Source organism: Euleptes europaea, chromosome 1 (genome assembly GCF_029931775.1).
Source record: "Euleptes europaea isolate rEulEur1 chromosome 1, rEulEur1.hap1, whole genome shotgun sequence".
NCBI classification, from domain to species: domain Eukaryota; kingdom Metazoa; phylum Chordata; class Lepidosauria; order Squamata; family Sphaerodactylidae; genus Euleptes; species Euleptes europaea.
Window position 1 is genome coordinate 104,328,044 of NC_079312.1, and position 17,421 is coordinate 104,345,464.

General features: G+C 46.9%; 1 protein-coding gene across 2 annotated transcripts in view; it reads left to right on the forward strand.

Annotated features, from left to right (window-relative positions):
* Positions 1–17,421, forward strand: part of ABLIM3 (actin binding LIM protein family member 3) — a 192,793-nt gene that overhangs the window by 109,249 nt on the left and 66,123 nt on the right. For both annotated transcript variants that reach the window (XR_008933970.1, XM_056867050.1), the window contains exons 3-4: positions 10,709–10,892; positions 14,982–15,094. Coding sequence is in view for 1 of the 2 variants with exons in the window: in XM_056867050.1 (XP_056723028.1) it covers positions 10,709–10,892; positions 14,982–15,094 (297 nt within the window). In the remaining variant the exon portion in view is untranslated. The remainder of the gene's footprint in view (positions 1–10,708; positions 10,893–14,981; positions 15,095–17,421) is intronic.

The following is a 17,421-nucleotide window of genomic DNA, read 5'->3' on the forward strand; positions in this document are numbered from 1 at the left end:
ATTAACAGGACACATTACCAAGCTCTAGTCATTCACACTGTACAATTTATAGATCCAGTTACTGCCCCTCCATAAGAGCAGCTGTTTCAATAAATGTATTAAGGAGCCCTTTTCACATCTGTTCCAGGCCATTAGCTTTTACAGCATCTCATCTTTGCTCCTCCCAGTTCCCCCCTTCCATCAACAGGGCAGGGATGAGCTTAAGTAATTCACAACATTCAATTATCTCCAAAACACAACTGCTCTGAGAACATGCCAAGCAGTGCATGTGGCGGTGAGGAGATGACAGAAGGCCTAGAAAACCGAGGGTGATGGGACACGGCTCCCCAATTTGCAGTCTCTTTTGCATCCTATCAGTGGAGATGTAGTCACATGGGACTGCTGGAGGTCAATGGGAGGGAAAATAGCAGCAGTTCCTAAGTTGGCAGAAAATGAAGATGCCTCCACAGCCATCAAGACAACCTTGGGTAAGGATACATGATGAACTCTGTAAAAATTAAAACCTGAAGATAACGTGTGGATTTAAAAAAAGATAACAAGAGACGGTAGACTGACTTTAGTACTGCAAGATGATAAAAAATGTGCCAGTTCAGACCTTCAAAAAGTCCAGCTAGTCACTATGACAACTTAAAGGAACAAGGATGCTTAATTGTTCAAACCTTGAGAAAAGTCGTGTCTTTGGCCCCTGTGGGGATACTGTCAGTAAGTGAGTTGTGCTTCAATGTATTACCAAGAGACCCTCGAGAAGCTCTCAGTAGGAGACGGTTAGGCAGAAACAACTCTCTCCTCTGATAAGGGCTCCTGTAAATACTGAATGTGATATAATACTGCATTTTGGATCCTGAACATTCTTAATACAAGAACATGACAGCTTGTAGGCTTCTTCATCTCCCTTCTTAGCGGGGCATGGTCCACGGCACCTCAAATTAGCGGTACAATGTGGGCATAGATGTGTTTGCACCTGCTGTGTGCTGCAGGCAGAACTGCCCCCTTCTTCCACCCCCTGAAAACCTTGTCTCTGTATTCAGAAGCTCCAGCCATGCCTTCCACTGAAAGCAACATCCTGACCTAGGGTTGGCAGGACCCCCCTCTTCATCGGCAGGAGGTTTGGGGGCAGGACTGGAATGGCCACGTGCGCATGCAACTGTGTGCACATGATGATGTCACTTCCAGGTTTACTTCCGGAAGCACCGCATTGCCATGGCCATTTTAGCACACCAAATTTGGGGGGTTGAGTGCTAAAGCAGCTGCGGCGATGCAACGCTTCCAGGGGTCAACCCAGAAGTGACGTCATTGCGTGCGTGCAGCTGTGCACGCACACGACTGTCGCTCCGGAGCAGCTGGGAGATTGGTGGGCAATTGCCCACTGATATCACCCACCTGGCAACCCTATCCTGACCCCATTGTGCAGTGCTTCTCTTCCCATGTGCTTGTGGAGGCAGAAGAGGTGGGGTCGGCATTCCTTTCCTGTGGCAGCATCCCTTTCCTGATAAGTGTAAAAAGATAAAAGTAGTCCCCTGTGCAAGCACTGGGTCATTACTGACCCATGGGGTGATTTCACATCACATTTACGTTTACGAGGCAGACTATCTACTCATAAGTGTAACAGTGTGGTAATTTAGTCCATGCAGCAGTCAGGCACTTCCTAGATATGTACATTCAAATATTAATTACTGAAAATCCAAACCGAATCTGCTCTTTTAACAATATATTTAATATATAATTATTGACAATTGATCCTTTCTGGAAAACTTTGGAAAAGGCCTTATACTGGCACTTACTATTTGCTTTTCACAGTTGCATGCGGTGAAGAAAGTGTGCGAGACAGAGAACAGAGAAAGTGACTCAGTACATTAGCTTGGTAGATCAGGGGAGTCTTCCAACCAGAATAGTTAGCAGAGGTTTATGCCAAAGAGAATTATTCCGTTAGTTTTTGTGACATTTTTCCAAACATTGCAACGTCTCCGTGGCCATAGGAGGACTTTCTGGATCTATATAAGCAGAAGAGAATCCTATACACTTGCATTCTGTTCTTTGTGTTGGTACCGTGCCTGCTTGCCTACACAGAGGAAATATTTGTTCATATTATATGAATGCAGATTCTGCAGACTGGGGAAAGAGAGGGATAGAAGCCAAGGCTACCTCCCCCCCCCCCCCATAATAGGTTGCACATCTGCGGAGAATAAGGAAACATTGTGATTCTATTCTCTGGAAGGCAGGTATGAGGTAGGGGACAGAGACTGAGGTTAGGCTATGCTACATCTTGCCACTTTGCAAAAGAGATCATACTTTCAAATGAGAAATGTGTCGCTTGTACCTGCTGCAAGGCAGGCAGGCCAGCAGGCAGGTAGTGTCAGAGACAAATGCTTCCTCCCCCAACAAAATGAAGAGAGCTCCAGACCAGACAAAACATAAGACACAAAAGATCTATGATGAGATCTCTCTAAATGAGAGATCAGCAAGTATCACATTTCTCAGCTCTCCTGATGTCTTTAATTTTACTTTAAAGCAACTGGGGATTATTTGGATTGGGGCAGTTCAGAGTTATATTAGTAGTCCTCAGGTATTTATCCATAAATTTCATTTGCAAAAGAAGTGTGTCATGGGGTGGAGGCTTTTCCTTTAAGGAAGTCACTTTGAGTAGTAACCAAGCATTGCAGTATTCCTTGGATATGGCCTCCCTCCTTTTGAGAAATATGAACATAATACTGCTTAAGAGCGTAAGAAAGGCCCTGCTGGATCAGACCAAGGCCCATCAAGTCCAGCAGTCTGTTCACACAGTGGCCAACTAGGTGCCTCTAGGAAGCCCTATTGGTGTAGCACAGAAAGATCTGTATCCTGTACAAGCTTAATCTGAGTAATCATTTTGACTGGGACACAAACCCAGCTAATGTGCTTATTTCTCTGCAAATAGCAATGAGCAAGCACATGCACATTTCTTGAATGCTGAAGACCATGGGAAAGAAGCTAATCTGTGATTAGGCCCAAGAGCAAGGTTGCAAAGTATATTGCTTGCAGTTCAGTCAGAAATGATACCAGGGAATGAAAGAATGGATTCATGATTCCCAGATGGTTGTGAAGCGGAAAGCTGAAAGTTCCCTGTGGCTAACAGTAAAGCTTTGAACAGATGCATGTAGAGCCCATGAAGTAAATGGCTTCTAAGGAAATCTGGCTATGTACAAAGACCTGTGATTATCTTGTTCCTTTTCTGAAAAACGGATAGTCTTCTTTTACGACTTCAACATTTACAGTTAACAGTTTGATAATGTACCAAACATGAAATCATTATGTTCGCTGCCAGAGATGTACTGAATAAGTCAGGTGGCAGGTGAGAGATCAGTTTACCCAAGCTCAGGGAACCCATTCCTTTTCTTGCTTTGTTTGCACGCTCTGAATGGTTCCAAATGTTGCTATGAGTGTTGACTGTACTGGACAACAAGGAAATGCACTGGGAAATATTTCATTTAAGAGGTACTTCCTGTTATGGGGCATAACATTACTGTCATGATGATAGTGGAGCTCTGACGCTCTGGCTGAGTTACCTTCTAGTCCATGTGGATTGCTCAGCACAGACATCAAGGCCCAAATAGGTAGAGTAGCTGGGTGGCCTCTGAAAGCTAAGCAGTGCCAGCCTGGAGCAGAAGAGAGGGCAGGGTTGCCAGCTCTGGGTTGGGAAATTTTTGGGGCGGAGCCTGAGGAGGGCAGGGTTTGGGGAGGGGAGGGACTTCAACGCCATAGAGGCCAATTGCCAAAGCGGCCATTTTCTCCAGGTGAACTGATCTCTATTGGCTGGAGATCAGTTGTACTAGCAGGAGATCTCCAGCTAGTACCTGGAGGTTGGCAACCCTAAGAGAGGGGGACTTCTTGACACCCACTTGTGAAGCAGGTTGGGGAAGAAGGGGATCAGAAAAGGAATAGGTAAGAGATACAAGAGTTGTACAATCTCCTGGTAGGTACATCTTTGATGCCAAAGTTAATGTTCAGGTCTTTGGGATGCAACCAGGCAACTCAATGCAAAATATTATCTTCGCAAGCACCCTCAAGCAAACAGCTTACTCTCTCCTGTCCACCTGCCAGAGTCTCCTCCCCATGCTGGCATGCAGGGCCCTGTAAGGAAACTGTGGCTCCAGCCCCCTGGAGATTTGTACAGAGACTCAGGCAGACAAAGAGCCCAGCCTGCCTCTAGCTTCAAAAGGAATGCAGAACCGCCAGGGGAGAACTTGGCAGTGTTTCCCATCTGCTTCCAAAGCAAAGGGAAATCTGTGTTTCCTATCTTGCCCTTATAGCTCCTGCCCCATCCAGCCTCATCTACTCTATCATTCCACATCTGATTACACAGCCAATTTGATTTCAGCTGTACTTTCGCATTCACAGCCCAGCCCAGTGCAGGCATAGGCATGCCTGTTGAAATCGGTGAGCTGAGGTGCCCCTAACACTGCCTAAGATCATTATATAAGTCTCCTGTATCTCTCTCTCCTTCCACAGACCCGCAGTAGTTGTATCTGCCAATTATTAGCCAGGACCCCAGCAATTCATGCTGCTTGTGCTAAAAGGTTATGTTTGCTCATGAGCCTTCCCTCCATTCTAGGCTTGCCCCTTTGGCAACTGCGCAGAAAAAGGCCTCAGGACAGAAGCCCAGTCAATTCTCTGGTATCTCATTGGCTTGAAGGTGTAACCCTAGCAATCTGAGTGTGAGGCGCCCCCTTGGCCTGCCCAAGCCCCTTGCCCTCTGCTGTGGTCCTGGGGGTATTAGCCTGGCCTCAGAATGGGGTGGGCCTCCCAAAATGAGAGGTCTGGACTCCCTGGCTGTCGGTTGGTAGACCCTCCAGCCTTCTTCCTCCTTAGCTGTGTGGACATCCCTCCTTTTTATTCTCTATCCCTCCCCGCCATGCCTTGCCAATTGCCTCCCCCACCCGTGATCCGTCTCAGCTGGGTAGCAGTCCGTCCATCCTATCTCCCCAACTAGGGTTTGCCAACCTCCAGGGACTAGCTGGAGATGTCCTACTATTACAAATTATCTCCAGCCGATAAGAGATTAGTTCACCTGAAGAAAATGGCCGCTTTGGTAATTTATGGCATTGAAGTCCCTCCTCTCCCCAAACTCCGCCCCTTCAGGCTCTGCACCCAAAATCTCCCGCTGGTCGCAAAGAGGGTCCTGGCAACCCTATCCCCAACACCCACATTCCCTAATCCTCACTCTGCCCCTCCCTCCTCCGGCTGGCTCCCACATGGCTCCTTCACCACTCTCCCCATCCTGGTTGCTGCAAGGCGGTCCGCCCCACAGCCTCCTCCCACCATTCTGCCTGCCTGCCTCTTCCTGCCAGCTCCTGGGGCCTCTTCCCTGTTGGTCAGGGGGAGAGAGGCAGGCCCTGGTTTTCCTCCATGACACGTGGGAGGCGCTGGCAAGCCGGGTGGCAACGGATGTCTCCCAGGCCCTTAAACCATGTCGGCACCTCTCCTCACCTCTGTGGCTCTGCACCTCCCCTGCTCAAGCTCTGGGATGCTTCCTGGCATGAGACTGCATCACCCAGTAAGTGCAGGGCAACACACTGGGGTAGTCCAGGGAGGTGGACCCGGGACCCAGGGCTACAACCCCTGCTCCTCTTTGGCCCAAGACAGCCCTTATTTATATATCTTTCCTTGGTCCCAACTGCACCCGCATGTATCAACGTGATGGTTCTGGAGGTCATCTAACTGGAACTTGGAAGTCTCCTGTCTTATAGATTAGGTGACCATGTGGCAGAATCACGTGAATCTCTGGTTGCTTCACAAAGATGCGGACCAATTTAAAAGCAGCCACAATTTGAAAACGCAACTTATCCGGAAGGCGTTCCTGTGCTTCGTCCGGGCTTTTCTCATCTTGCTTGGACACGCGTTCCAACATTTTGTATAGAAGTGAATTTAGCCCTCTTTGCAATTGCTTACTCTGGTCAATTTCATGGAGACTTGTCTATTCTGAAATATTTTGTTTCAGCTTTTGGACTGATTTGCTCATGTATATATAAGTGTTCATTGTTTGTTTGTATGTTGTTTGCTCACTTATATTCACCATATGTATGTAGGGTGACACTTTGACACGTTTATGTTGTAACTTATCTAATAGCATTTTTGATATATTGATCATTGGCTGTGTACTGTTTTTTTGTAGCAACGACTTTACAGTACTGGTGATCTTTCTTACCAACCTCCAGGTAGTAGCTGGAGATCTCCTGCTATTACAACTGATCTCCAGCCGATAGAGATCAGTTCACCTGGAGAAAATGGCCGCTTTGGCCATTGGACTCTATGGCATTGAAGTCCCTCCCCTCCCCAAACCCCTCCGTCCTCAGGCTGTGCCCCAAAAACCTCTTGCCGGTTGCTAAGAGGGACCCAGCAACCCTATGCATATGTTTTCCATTCTTTCTCATGGCTGCTGCAGCCATTAATAATATGATGTACCAGCATCATTCTGGGAAGTAAGATGGATGGCGTGGATCTGTTGTTTCCTAAGCAGAGGGTTTTACTTCACTTTGCCAGGCTGCTTTGAGCAGGGAGCATCTTGCCGGCTGCTAATGCTCAGTCACAGAGGGCACAGTGCATTGCCGTTATGCACCAAAGGTCACAGACAATTCCCCTAAGCAGTAGCCAAACTTTCCCCCAGCAGGGCCCAGGTCTTCTACAAAAAGGCATGTCTTTTTTTGCTGGATCTTGCCAACAACCCAACAGTGACATCTTGTGGGGTTGAAAGAAGAGCTGGACTGTCCAGGTTTTTTTTTTTTTTTTAAGGAGGACTTTCCTGCAGAAATTATCCACCCAAACAGTTACCACTGACCAAGAAAAACATTCTCAGTGCTATATTCCCAATGAGGGGGTTGACTGATCGTGATAGAGATTTGAGGCTAGTTAACACATGCAAGTTCATCAACATCTAGTGATGTTTTGCATATATGAATGGACGGGGCTGGTGTCTGTATACCCTGAGGTGGGACAGCTGTCACGGGCCAGGACTTCTGGCAAAGTCCACCGTTGCAGGGCCCCCCAACCACATGCTGCCAGGGAAGGCGTGTGGGTGGTGTACAGTGATGGCACTCCTGGCAGGCACAGTCATGGCATTCCACACACTATCCAGCACCATCAAGGAAGGGAAATGCAGTCAGTAAGAAGGATACACAAGAAGGTGGGGATGTGGGTGAAATGCAGTCAGTAAGAAGGATACACAAGAAGGTGGGGATGTGGGTGGGCTGGAAAGATGGCACGAGTGGGGATCCTGGTGGGGGGTTAGAGGAGGAGAGGGGGCCCCTGGGAACTCTCTGTCCGGCAGTCCCCAAAACCTGGAACTGGCCCTGTTGGACCAATACAACTGAAACACTGTACAAGGTTCACATGCATATCCCCAAGATTTGCCAGGTATCTCCTGGCCACTGGTGGGGGAGGGTGGAGTTGCCAGATCCAGGTTGAGAAATTCCTGGAGATTTGGGGATGGAACCTGGGGAGTACAGGGACCTCAGTGGAGTACAATGTCACATTCTTCTCAATATCCATTTTCTCTGGGGGAACTGATCTCTGTAGTCTGGAGATGAGCTGTAATTCTGGAGGATCCCCAGGTCCCACCTGGAGGCTGGCTTCCCTAATATCTCCTCAGACAGTTTTTTTTCCCACTCAATTCATTTCACATGTTCAGCTGCCAGTATTAAGGTGTGGTGGAAATAAATATTTAAATGTGTAAATCATCGGTCAGAGACCCAAAATATTTTGCAGTGGTTGATGGGAAAGGGTTTTTGGTCCCATAGAGACTTTGGCCATTTATGCAGGGCTGTTTCCCCGTGGTCATACCTGCTGACTGCTCTGGTACTTTGTTTTGATTATGCATGCCTTTCCCAACCGTCAGAGGTCCACGCGTTTTGCCTATGGTGTTTTATGCATGGGCTCGATCTCCCTGCTTGGACCTGGGTTCATTGCACATTAAAGTAACCCAGGTTGGGGAAAACTGTATGCATTGGCTTGAGTGATCAGGGACGAAACTGAGTGCTAATTGAACCATGAATACAGAAAAACAAGCTCAAATCACATCCCACCCCTTTAAATGTTGCTCTGTAATTGGCTTACCATGAGAGATTTCCTTCCCCCCAAACCCAACTGCCGCAAAAAACAAAAGAACAAAAAACAAAAAAATGGAGCAATCTGAAAGAAGGGGGGGATAATCCAAGCCTCATTTTTAAAAAGCCTTTCTTTTGCTCAGAAAGAGCTCCAAGGTAGCAGGAAGCAGGAAGCACTTGACTCCCCGCCTCTTTACACATTGCTTTGTGATTGGCTGTGAGAGAAGCCAATCTTCTGTGTTCCCCCCAATGCAGTATGCACGTTCTGTGACTCTGGAATGAGCCAGGATGAACAGTTTAATTCAGGCCAGAAGAGGAATGGGAAAAGCCAGATTCGTTTTGCATTGAAACAGTGTTGAGCTTCCAAGGAATGCGGTATCATGCATACTGAAAAATTTGATCCTGGCTGAAACGGGGAATAAAGGAGGTTAGAGCGACCATGCATAAAACACCTATGTTTTCCGGATTCTTGCTAAAACAGCATCTGGAAAACACGGGCAAAACACGCAGAAACGCACAGGGAGAGCAAGGCGACCTCTGACGGTCAGGAAAGGCATGCATAATCCAAACAAAACACCGGAGCAGTCAGTGGGATGACCGTGAGGAAAACAGCCCTACATAAATGGCCTTCCATTCCTGCTTGCTGATAAAATTCATGCCAGATTAATGAATTCAGGGCTCCCTGTGCAGCGATGTATTGGTTGTTCTCAACACTGTTCATAAAAATGGAAGTTTGAAGCAGGTGATAACACTTGTACAGGAGTTCAAAAAAGAGGGCAGCACCAATAAACAGAACAAGAAAAAGTGACAAAACAAGCATTGGTGCAGTGGGGAAATATTTGTTTGTTTGTTTGTTTGTTTAGAACATTTTTATGCTGCCTTTCCACCCAATCGGGGTCCACAAGATGGCAAATGTAAAAATTTTTTAAAAACATTTAAACGATTAAAATATGGGTAAAAATATAAAATTCAATTAAAACACAAACACTATAGAAGGAGTGCCAATAACAGTTATTGAGGGTATGCCAGATGAAACAAAAATATAATTTATTCAACTTGACAATCCTTACACATTTTGCCTATTCTTCATCAGGGGGATCTGTGAAATAGCATTGCCAGAGATTGTCAAACTGAATATATTTTCCCCACCATTTTTTTTTTTTTGCTTTTTCTTGTTCTGATGCACTTCTACTGCCATCTGAAACTTGTGATTGTTGCAACCCTCCTCCATTACTGCAATCCCAAGAATAGCCATTTCATACAATACTTTCCTCTATAGGAATGTGGGCCTGGGAACTGCTTGTGTGTAGGAGAAACACGCTCTACAACACAAATACGTTGTAGAGATATGAAGGGAGGAGGCCACATAGAGCAGCCATGGCACTACAAGAATTCTCCTGTAAACTGTGAGGCTTGGTAACCTGACACTTGATGCAGGGTTGGCACTAAAGCCCCACATGCTTTTTTAAGGCAAAAACTGCACATTGATGGGAGACTTGTCACCAGACCTCCCAGTGTCTGGTTTAAGGTTTTTAAGCAGTTTGAGGGAAATGCCGGATCAGAGTCACAGTCGTAGGGGAGAGAGAGAGACAGAAAGCTTCAGCTCTTTCCTCCTGTGCTATTTCCCTGATAGAAATCATCCCCCAATGCAAGTATTTTCTCCGTTGCGTGTACCACATAGGGTTGCCAACCTCCAGGTAATAGCTGGAGATCTCCTGCTATTACAACTGATCTCCAGCCGATAGAGATCAGTTCACCTGGAGAAAATGGCCGCTTTGGCCATTGGACTCTGTGGCATTGAAGTCCCTCCCCTCCCCAAATCCCACCCTCCTCAGGCTCTGCCCCAAAAACCTCCCGCTGGTGACGAGGCACCTGGCAACCCTAGTACCAAGACTGAAAATACAGTGTCCCTTTCAAACAAAATAATGATGGAAACATTATATGTAGTGTGTTCTCCCCACATGCATGGTGAAATGCAACAACTTTAAAGAGTTACTCTGAGCCTCAGGTGGGGAGGAGACAGGGACGTATTTTAGCTGGCTTCTTTCTCTGTCATCACTTAATAGCAACTTCATTGGGGGTGATTTCAAGTGGGGGAAGCAGCACCAAGGGAAAGGTTGTCGGCACCACCTTCGCAAGCCAGCTCTCCAGTTATCCAGTTGAAGCCATAAAGGATGCCGGGAGATCTGATCACAGATCTCCTGAGTAAAGTGTGGTTTGGCCCTAAGAGCCCCTTCATACTTTATATAGTGGTCGTGTTTGCCATTGCTACACCAGCATTGCTCTAGTGCTTCCTGCAGCAAACGGAACAAGTGTGAATGGCAGACGTGTTCCTAAACACACAGGGTACACACAGGTCAGGGATCCACTGCCAGTTTCAACACCACATGTATGCAAGAATTTGCCTCTGTTCTGTGCTTGCTGTAGGAAACAGCAGGATAAAAACAGAGTGATAAACATGTGAAGTGGTTCAAGATAGCAGATGTGCTGACTAACTCGAAGTCTTCACACTGGCCAAGGAACATTCCTCCTGTCCACCAAATGGGGAGATCTCAGGGAAGTTCTTCCAAAGAATATGCCTTACTGGAAAAGATGACTAAAGATCTGTCTCTCCTGTGCTTTCTCCTCTCCAGTGTGTGGCTGTGACCTGGCTCAGTCTGGTTTCTTCTTTAAAAATGGAGAATACATCTGCACCCATGACTATCAACAGCTCTACGGCACCCGCTGTGACAGCTGCCAGGACTTCATCACTGGAGAGGTTATTTCAGCCTTGGGCAGGACTTATCACCCCAAATGCTTTGTGTGCACCATGTGCAGGTGAGTTGAAGTAAGGTTATGTATCCATTAGTCACTGTGAAACCATGTGTGTCAGGTGGTGATGAAACCCACATTGGAAGAGGGTTGAAATGGTGGCACAGTAGAATCACAGCACCACACCATGTTTGTGTTGCAAGGTAAAGGATGAACCAGAAGCACAGGGAAATTCCCATGCACAGTATATATATATATATATTAGGCAATATCCATACTTTCAGGAGAATTATAACTTTCCCCTTACTACTAAGTATTATGTATGCACCTGACCCAGTTCTGCAGAAGCAGTGATAAAACCAGGCTTAATGTTTGTGCGCTTTGTTTTAAATTGATGCTATATGTTGCTCTGAGAATGTACATAACAATGAAACTAATACATTTTGCTTGAGGTGGGAGAAGCAGGAGAACAAGTTGCAAATTATTGATATAATACAACAAGGGCATAATATCGAATGGCATATTGATGCAGCTCTCTCTCTCTCTCTCTCTCTCTCTCTGTGTGTGTGTGTGTGTGTGTGTGTGTGTGTGTGTGTGTGTGTGTGTGTAGTCCTGCACTCTGCAGGCAGGCCCAGTCAGGTCTCCTCTGGATAATGTTGCCAACCTCCAGGTACTAGCTGGAGATCTCTTGCTATTACAACTGATCTCCAGCCGATAGAGATCACTTCATCTAGAGAAAATGGCTGCTTTGGCAATTTGACTCTATGGCACTGAAGTCCCTCCCTTCCCCAAACCCCGCCCTCCTCAGTCTCCGCCCCAAAAACCTCCTGCTGGTGGCAAAGAGGGACCTGGCAACCCTACTTCTGGAGCAGTGCCTTCAGGTCTAGATAGCAAGGCTTGCGAATGTTGTCAGGGTCTGGAACTGGAGGCAAGAAGCCGGGGCTGGCACATGGGCTTACACCTAGTGGACCAGTTGATCCAGCAAGTTTCGCTTCCCAGACCAAGGCTTAAATAGGCTGAGAGGACAGCAGCTCCATCTGCTCTGGAAGCAGCACCTCGGCCTCATCTTGTCCAGGCTTAACTGGATGGATGATATCCATCCTGATCTGGCCCAGGAAGTGGAGCACAGGTGCAAGCTTGGCGCTACCCCTTCGCTGGGCTATCTCAGCATGAGCCTGCTGCTCCTGCTGGGAGGAGGCGGATTCTGGAGGGCTTGTGGACCAAGTCCTAGACTGGTGCTTAGTTGCCCCAGAACCTGGGGGGACAGAAGGAAGTTCTGGTGGAGGAGCTCCTTCTGCAGACTCCTCAGGGGCAGGTTGTGGCACAGATGGACTAGGGGCATCTACCTTGCAAGGGTCTCCCAGAGTTTCCTCCTCCTCCCCCAGCACATTTCTGGTTTCTCAGGCTCTTCCTTGGAGACTTATGAGTTGGAGCCCAGAGCGTACTCAGTGTGGGTCATGACATACACACACACTTTACATGTGGGAAAGCAATATGAATAATATTGCTGTGTCGCTGAGAAGGATCTGATTGTATGATTTATTGTTTTGTCACATTAGTTGGATTAAAAGCATGCTGAGCAAGAGTTGGGTTGATTTTGGTAGTACTGGTGTCTCGTTGTGATAATCGAATCAATCATTTGAGTGTGGATGGATGGACTTCCAAAGGGTGACCAGGAGGGGGGAGGAATCCCAAAGGAGCAATGAAGGCGTTCTAGGCCATGTATTATTATAGGACAGGTCTATTATTTTGGCATCCATAGCACTGGTAGCGCATTAGGGAAGCATTAAAATGAAAGATGGGTGAAAGTGAGTGACAGGAAGCTTATCCTTAATTCCGCTAGCAGTATAGCATGCCCACATTCACCACATAGTTATATTAAGAAGTACAGATGTAAATTTGATTTATAAAATAACTGTTTGTAAAACTCTTAAAATTATATTGTTTAAACATTAATTAGAAACAGCCTCAGATACAGGGAGGGGGAATTGATTCAACAGTTGCTCTCGTTTCTCCCTTGGCTCTCAATAGCAGATTCCCCTACTCATCTTTGGCCTGATTGTTTAACTATTTACAGAAATGTGTAAAAGGTAATGGAGTCCTTTATCGTTTAATGGTTAAAGGTTTAACAATTTATTAAGGAGGTTGTTCCACTCAGTCTGCAGCAGCTGTAGCACCACTGCAGTTACTCTAAAAGTATTTGTTTGTCTAATACCATCCCATACTGAAAGAAGCTGAGCCCATGGCCCATATATGGTTACTATCAGTTATCATAGAATCATAGAGTTGGAAGGGACCACCAGGGCTATCTAGTCCAACCCCTCAAACAATGCAGGAAATTCACAACTACCTCCCCCACAACTCAGTGACCTCTAATCTATGCCCAGAAGATGGCCAAGATCCCCTCCCTATCATGATTTGCCTAAGGTCATAGAATCAGCATTGCTGACAGATGGGCATCTAGCGTCTGCTTAAAAACCTCCAGGGAAGGAGAACTCAGCACCTCCTGAAGAAGACTGTTCCACTGCGGAACCACTCTAACCTTAGTGACCAACAAGATTTTCTGGTATAAGCATTCAAAAGTCAAAAGTCCCTTTGTCAGATACAAGTAGGAATGGAGGGCTGCCAACTTCCAGGTACTGGCTGGTGATCTCATGCTATTATAACTGATCTCCAGCCAATGGAGATCAGTTCACCTGGAGAAAATGGCTGCTTTGACAATTGGACTCTATGGCATTGAAATCCCTCCCCTCTCCAAACCCCACCCTCCTCAGGTTCCGCCCCAAAAACCTCCCATCAGTGGCAGAGAGGGACCTGGCAACCTAGATCCCTGAGCCCTGACTGTGCTATAAGGGAGCTTTGACTCTATAAAGCTTATACCCTGCAATTCTTGTTGGTCTCAGGTATACAGGACACTCATCTATCTCTTCTACTACAGATACTACTACTATCTCTTCTACTACCTCCCAGAGAAGTGGAATTTTGCTATGCTTTATTCTGTTTAGTTGTGAATTGGATTGTGGCACACTTTGGATTGTAGCACCTGTGGCAAGCGATTCTACTCATCTGGACATTAAAACTTGCCCATATGCAGCCATTTCTTATATAATGTGACCTCACACAGTAGTTGCTGCATGTGTGTGTTTGTATGCACACAACAACCACAGCTCCTACAACTCTGTGAGACTGGCCCAAGGTCATCCAGAAAGTTTCAGGCTGAGTAGGTATTTGAACCTGGGTCTCTCAGGTCATAGTCCAACATTCTAGCAACTGAACCATACTGGATCTCACATATATATGAAAAAGAGCTTCAGAATAAATTTACATTCTTGTCTTCTCATAACTGAAGTTTTCTTGTCAGTCCTTTTCATCACCTGGTACCCTAGGAACACAGAAAATACATGTTTGCACATGCCCTGATATCTGTGTGTTGGGTCTTCAAAAATATTTTTGTAATTTATGTTCATGCCTTTGGGTGTATGTGTGTGTTCCTGCATGTTTGCTCCCCTGTGTCTATATTTCTAGACAAACATCTCTAATTCTAGACAAACAACACTGCCAAGCCTTGCAATATTCTTTTTTTTAATTTTTAAACGAATACCATATTCTTCAAATCTGTGAAATACTAACCTTTCATATTTAGATTAAAATTAAAGCTTCTTGATTGTGAACCAAAGATTGATGAGACATGTCAGGTGATGGTCTCAGGCCAAAAAATGAAGTAACTAGTCCGCCCTATAGGTTTAATAGTGTTTTTAAAGGGTGCTGTGATAGGCAATTAATAATAGAGCCCTGTAATATGTTTCCTAAGAACAATCCGATTTGGGTATTGTTCAAAGGGTTATTGTTAGAATTCACAAAAATAACCAGGGCGATCAGGTTGCCAGAAAATCTTCTGGTTTCTATTTCCCCACCAAAAACCAACCTCTGATGTATCAACTATTCCTTAATAAAACTCATACTTTGGCCGGACCACTGGTTTTTTATTAGTAGCCCTTTAGACTAACATCCAGTCACAGTTGCAAATTTTTGCTCACAAGGTCCCTGGAGCAAACCTTGTGATAATTCATCAAGACAATGAGGAGATCCTCAGGTAGCTGAAGTCCTCCATTTAATCCTTGCTTGAATCTTTTTCTGGCTTTCCCTCTGTTTCAGAAAGCCTTTCCCCATCGGAGACAAAGTAACTTTCAGTGGCAAGGACTGTGTTTGCCAAACCTGTTCCCATTCTCTGATCAGCAACAAACCCATCAAGATACATGGACCAAGTCGTAAGTCAAACATGTTTCATTTTGTTCTCTCCTTTGTGGCACCCATAAAGGGCTAATGGGTGTAAGTGCTGTGGAAACCTTGGCGGTATCAGAGATCATCTTTGTTAAAAAGATGTACCGTATATACTCGCGTATAAGCCGAGTTTTTCAGCCCAAAAAAAGGGCTGAAAAAGCCGAACTCGGCTTATACGCGGGTCAATACGGTAGGGTAGGGGAGGAGGGAGAAGGAGGAGGAAGGGGGGAACTTATCCCCATCACCGCCGCCATCACCGCCGCGCCCGGGCGCCTTCCTCCGGCTGGCAGGGGCCTGAAGGGGCCGGCAGGAGGCCCCTGCCGGCCGCGCCGCCGCCGCTCACGCGCCCAGGCGCATTCTTTTAGCCGGCAGGGACTTCCTGGGCCGGCAGGAGGCCCCTGCCGGCCGCTCCGCTGCCGCTCAGGCGCTCGGGCGCCTTCCTCCTGCCGGCAGGGGCCTTCCTGGGCCGACAGGAGGCCCCTGCCGGCCGTGCCGCCGCCACCCACGCGCCCAGGCGCCTTCCCTGGCCGGCAGGGGCCTGGAGGGGCCTCCTGCTGGCCCAGGAAGGCCGCGCCGCCACCGCCGCCGCCGATTTGCCACGTCTCCCGGTAAGTAGGGGGTTCAGGGGCTCTTCCCCCTCCCCCCCTTGGATGGCACTGGGGTCGGGGTGGTTGGGGTGGGTCGGGAGGGCCCGGGAGGCCGGCGAGAGGGCGACCTGGGGCAGGGGCCCTGCGCTTTAAAATGGCGGCAGCCATTTTAGAGCGCAGCATTGCCGGTAAAGGGAATTTCTTATTGACCCTCGGCTTATACGCGGGTCAATAAGAAATTCCCTTTTCTGGCCTCAAATTTGGGGGGTCGGCTTATACTCGGGTCGGCTTATACCCGAGTATATACGGTATGTGTCTCTGACTCTGAGAAGAGGATGCAGTTCATGTTAGTGAAGCTTAGAAACCTATTTGCATTCTTGCCTTCTGATATTTTCATCTTAAATAATTACGATTATAAGGTTGCCATAACTGTATGTCCCAAAATTACATGCAAGGCTCCAAGATAGCATAACTGGTTTTGAAATCTTAAGATTCTTTTAAGCATGGCTCAAGTTTATTTTAATTGGCTCTGTGGGGGGGGGGAAGGAAAGTTGATCATCTTATGGAGAGCCAACGTGGTGTAGTGGTTAGGAGCGGTAGTTTGGAGTGGTGAACTCTGATCTGAAGGACCGGGTTTGATTCCCCACTCCTCCACATGAACGGCCGATGCTAATCTGGTGAACCGGGTTGGTTTCCCCACTCCTACACATGAAGCCTGCTGGGTGACCTTGGGCTAATCACAGTTCTCTCAGAACTCTCTCAGCCACACCTACCTCACAAGGTGTCTGTTGTGCAGAGAGGAAAGGAAGGAGATTGTAAGCTGGTTTGATTCTTCCTTAAGTGGTAGAAAAAGTCAGCATATAAAACCCAACTACTCCTCCTCTTCTTCTTCATTACCTAAAGCTACAAACCATTATCTAAGGCTACAAACCTAACATAGTAAGACATGCTCATATATGGTAGAGGTAGCCTGGAGATGGTCTCTCGGCCATGCTGAACTGCTTGTGTTTGTATACTTGCTGGACTTGTCATAGTGGCTGGACAGCGGGAGAGTCACAAGCATTCTTTAAAGGCTCTGTTACAGTAGGGAGGGGGGAAATGGTGCCATTCCATGCTGGGAAACTCCCTTTGACCAAGGGTTCCATGGAAAGTACCCACAGCCGCCACTCAGGATCTCCTGAGAACCTCTAGACTGTCCTGCTGAGAAGGCTTTCTTCCAGCACAGTACTAGAACAATAACAAAATAACTTATAATAACCAACCTGATAGGACCCATTCAGTCTAGCACCTGGGGAAGAGGAGAAATATCCCAGAGAAATAGATTGTACTAAGTGAAGCCAAAAAAATGTTGGATTCAAAGGGGGATGGGAAAAAGGTAAAACAAAATACAGGGGAAAGCACATGGACACAACAACACAGAAATATTCAAATGAAAAGCAATACAGTTGCACTAACTAAGCTAAACACAGTACCTATGCTGTAGCTTGTTCCTAAAGCAGCCTCCTTTTTAAGACTGACAAGCGGATTTGTCCAACCCCACGCAAATCCCCATCTCGGATGTCAGAGTCTGCTTTTACCAATCCAAGCCATATCCCACCTCCATCAATAGGGTTGTCAACCTCCAGCCAATAGAGATCAGTTCACCTGGAGAAAATGGCCACTTTGGCCATTGGCCTCTATGGCATTGAAGTCCCTCCCCTCCCCAAACCCCACCTTCCTCAAGCTCC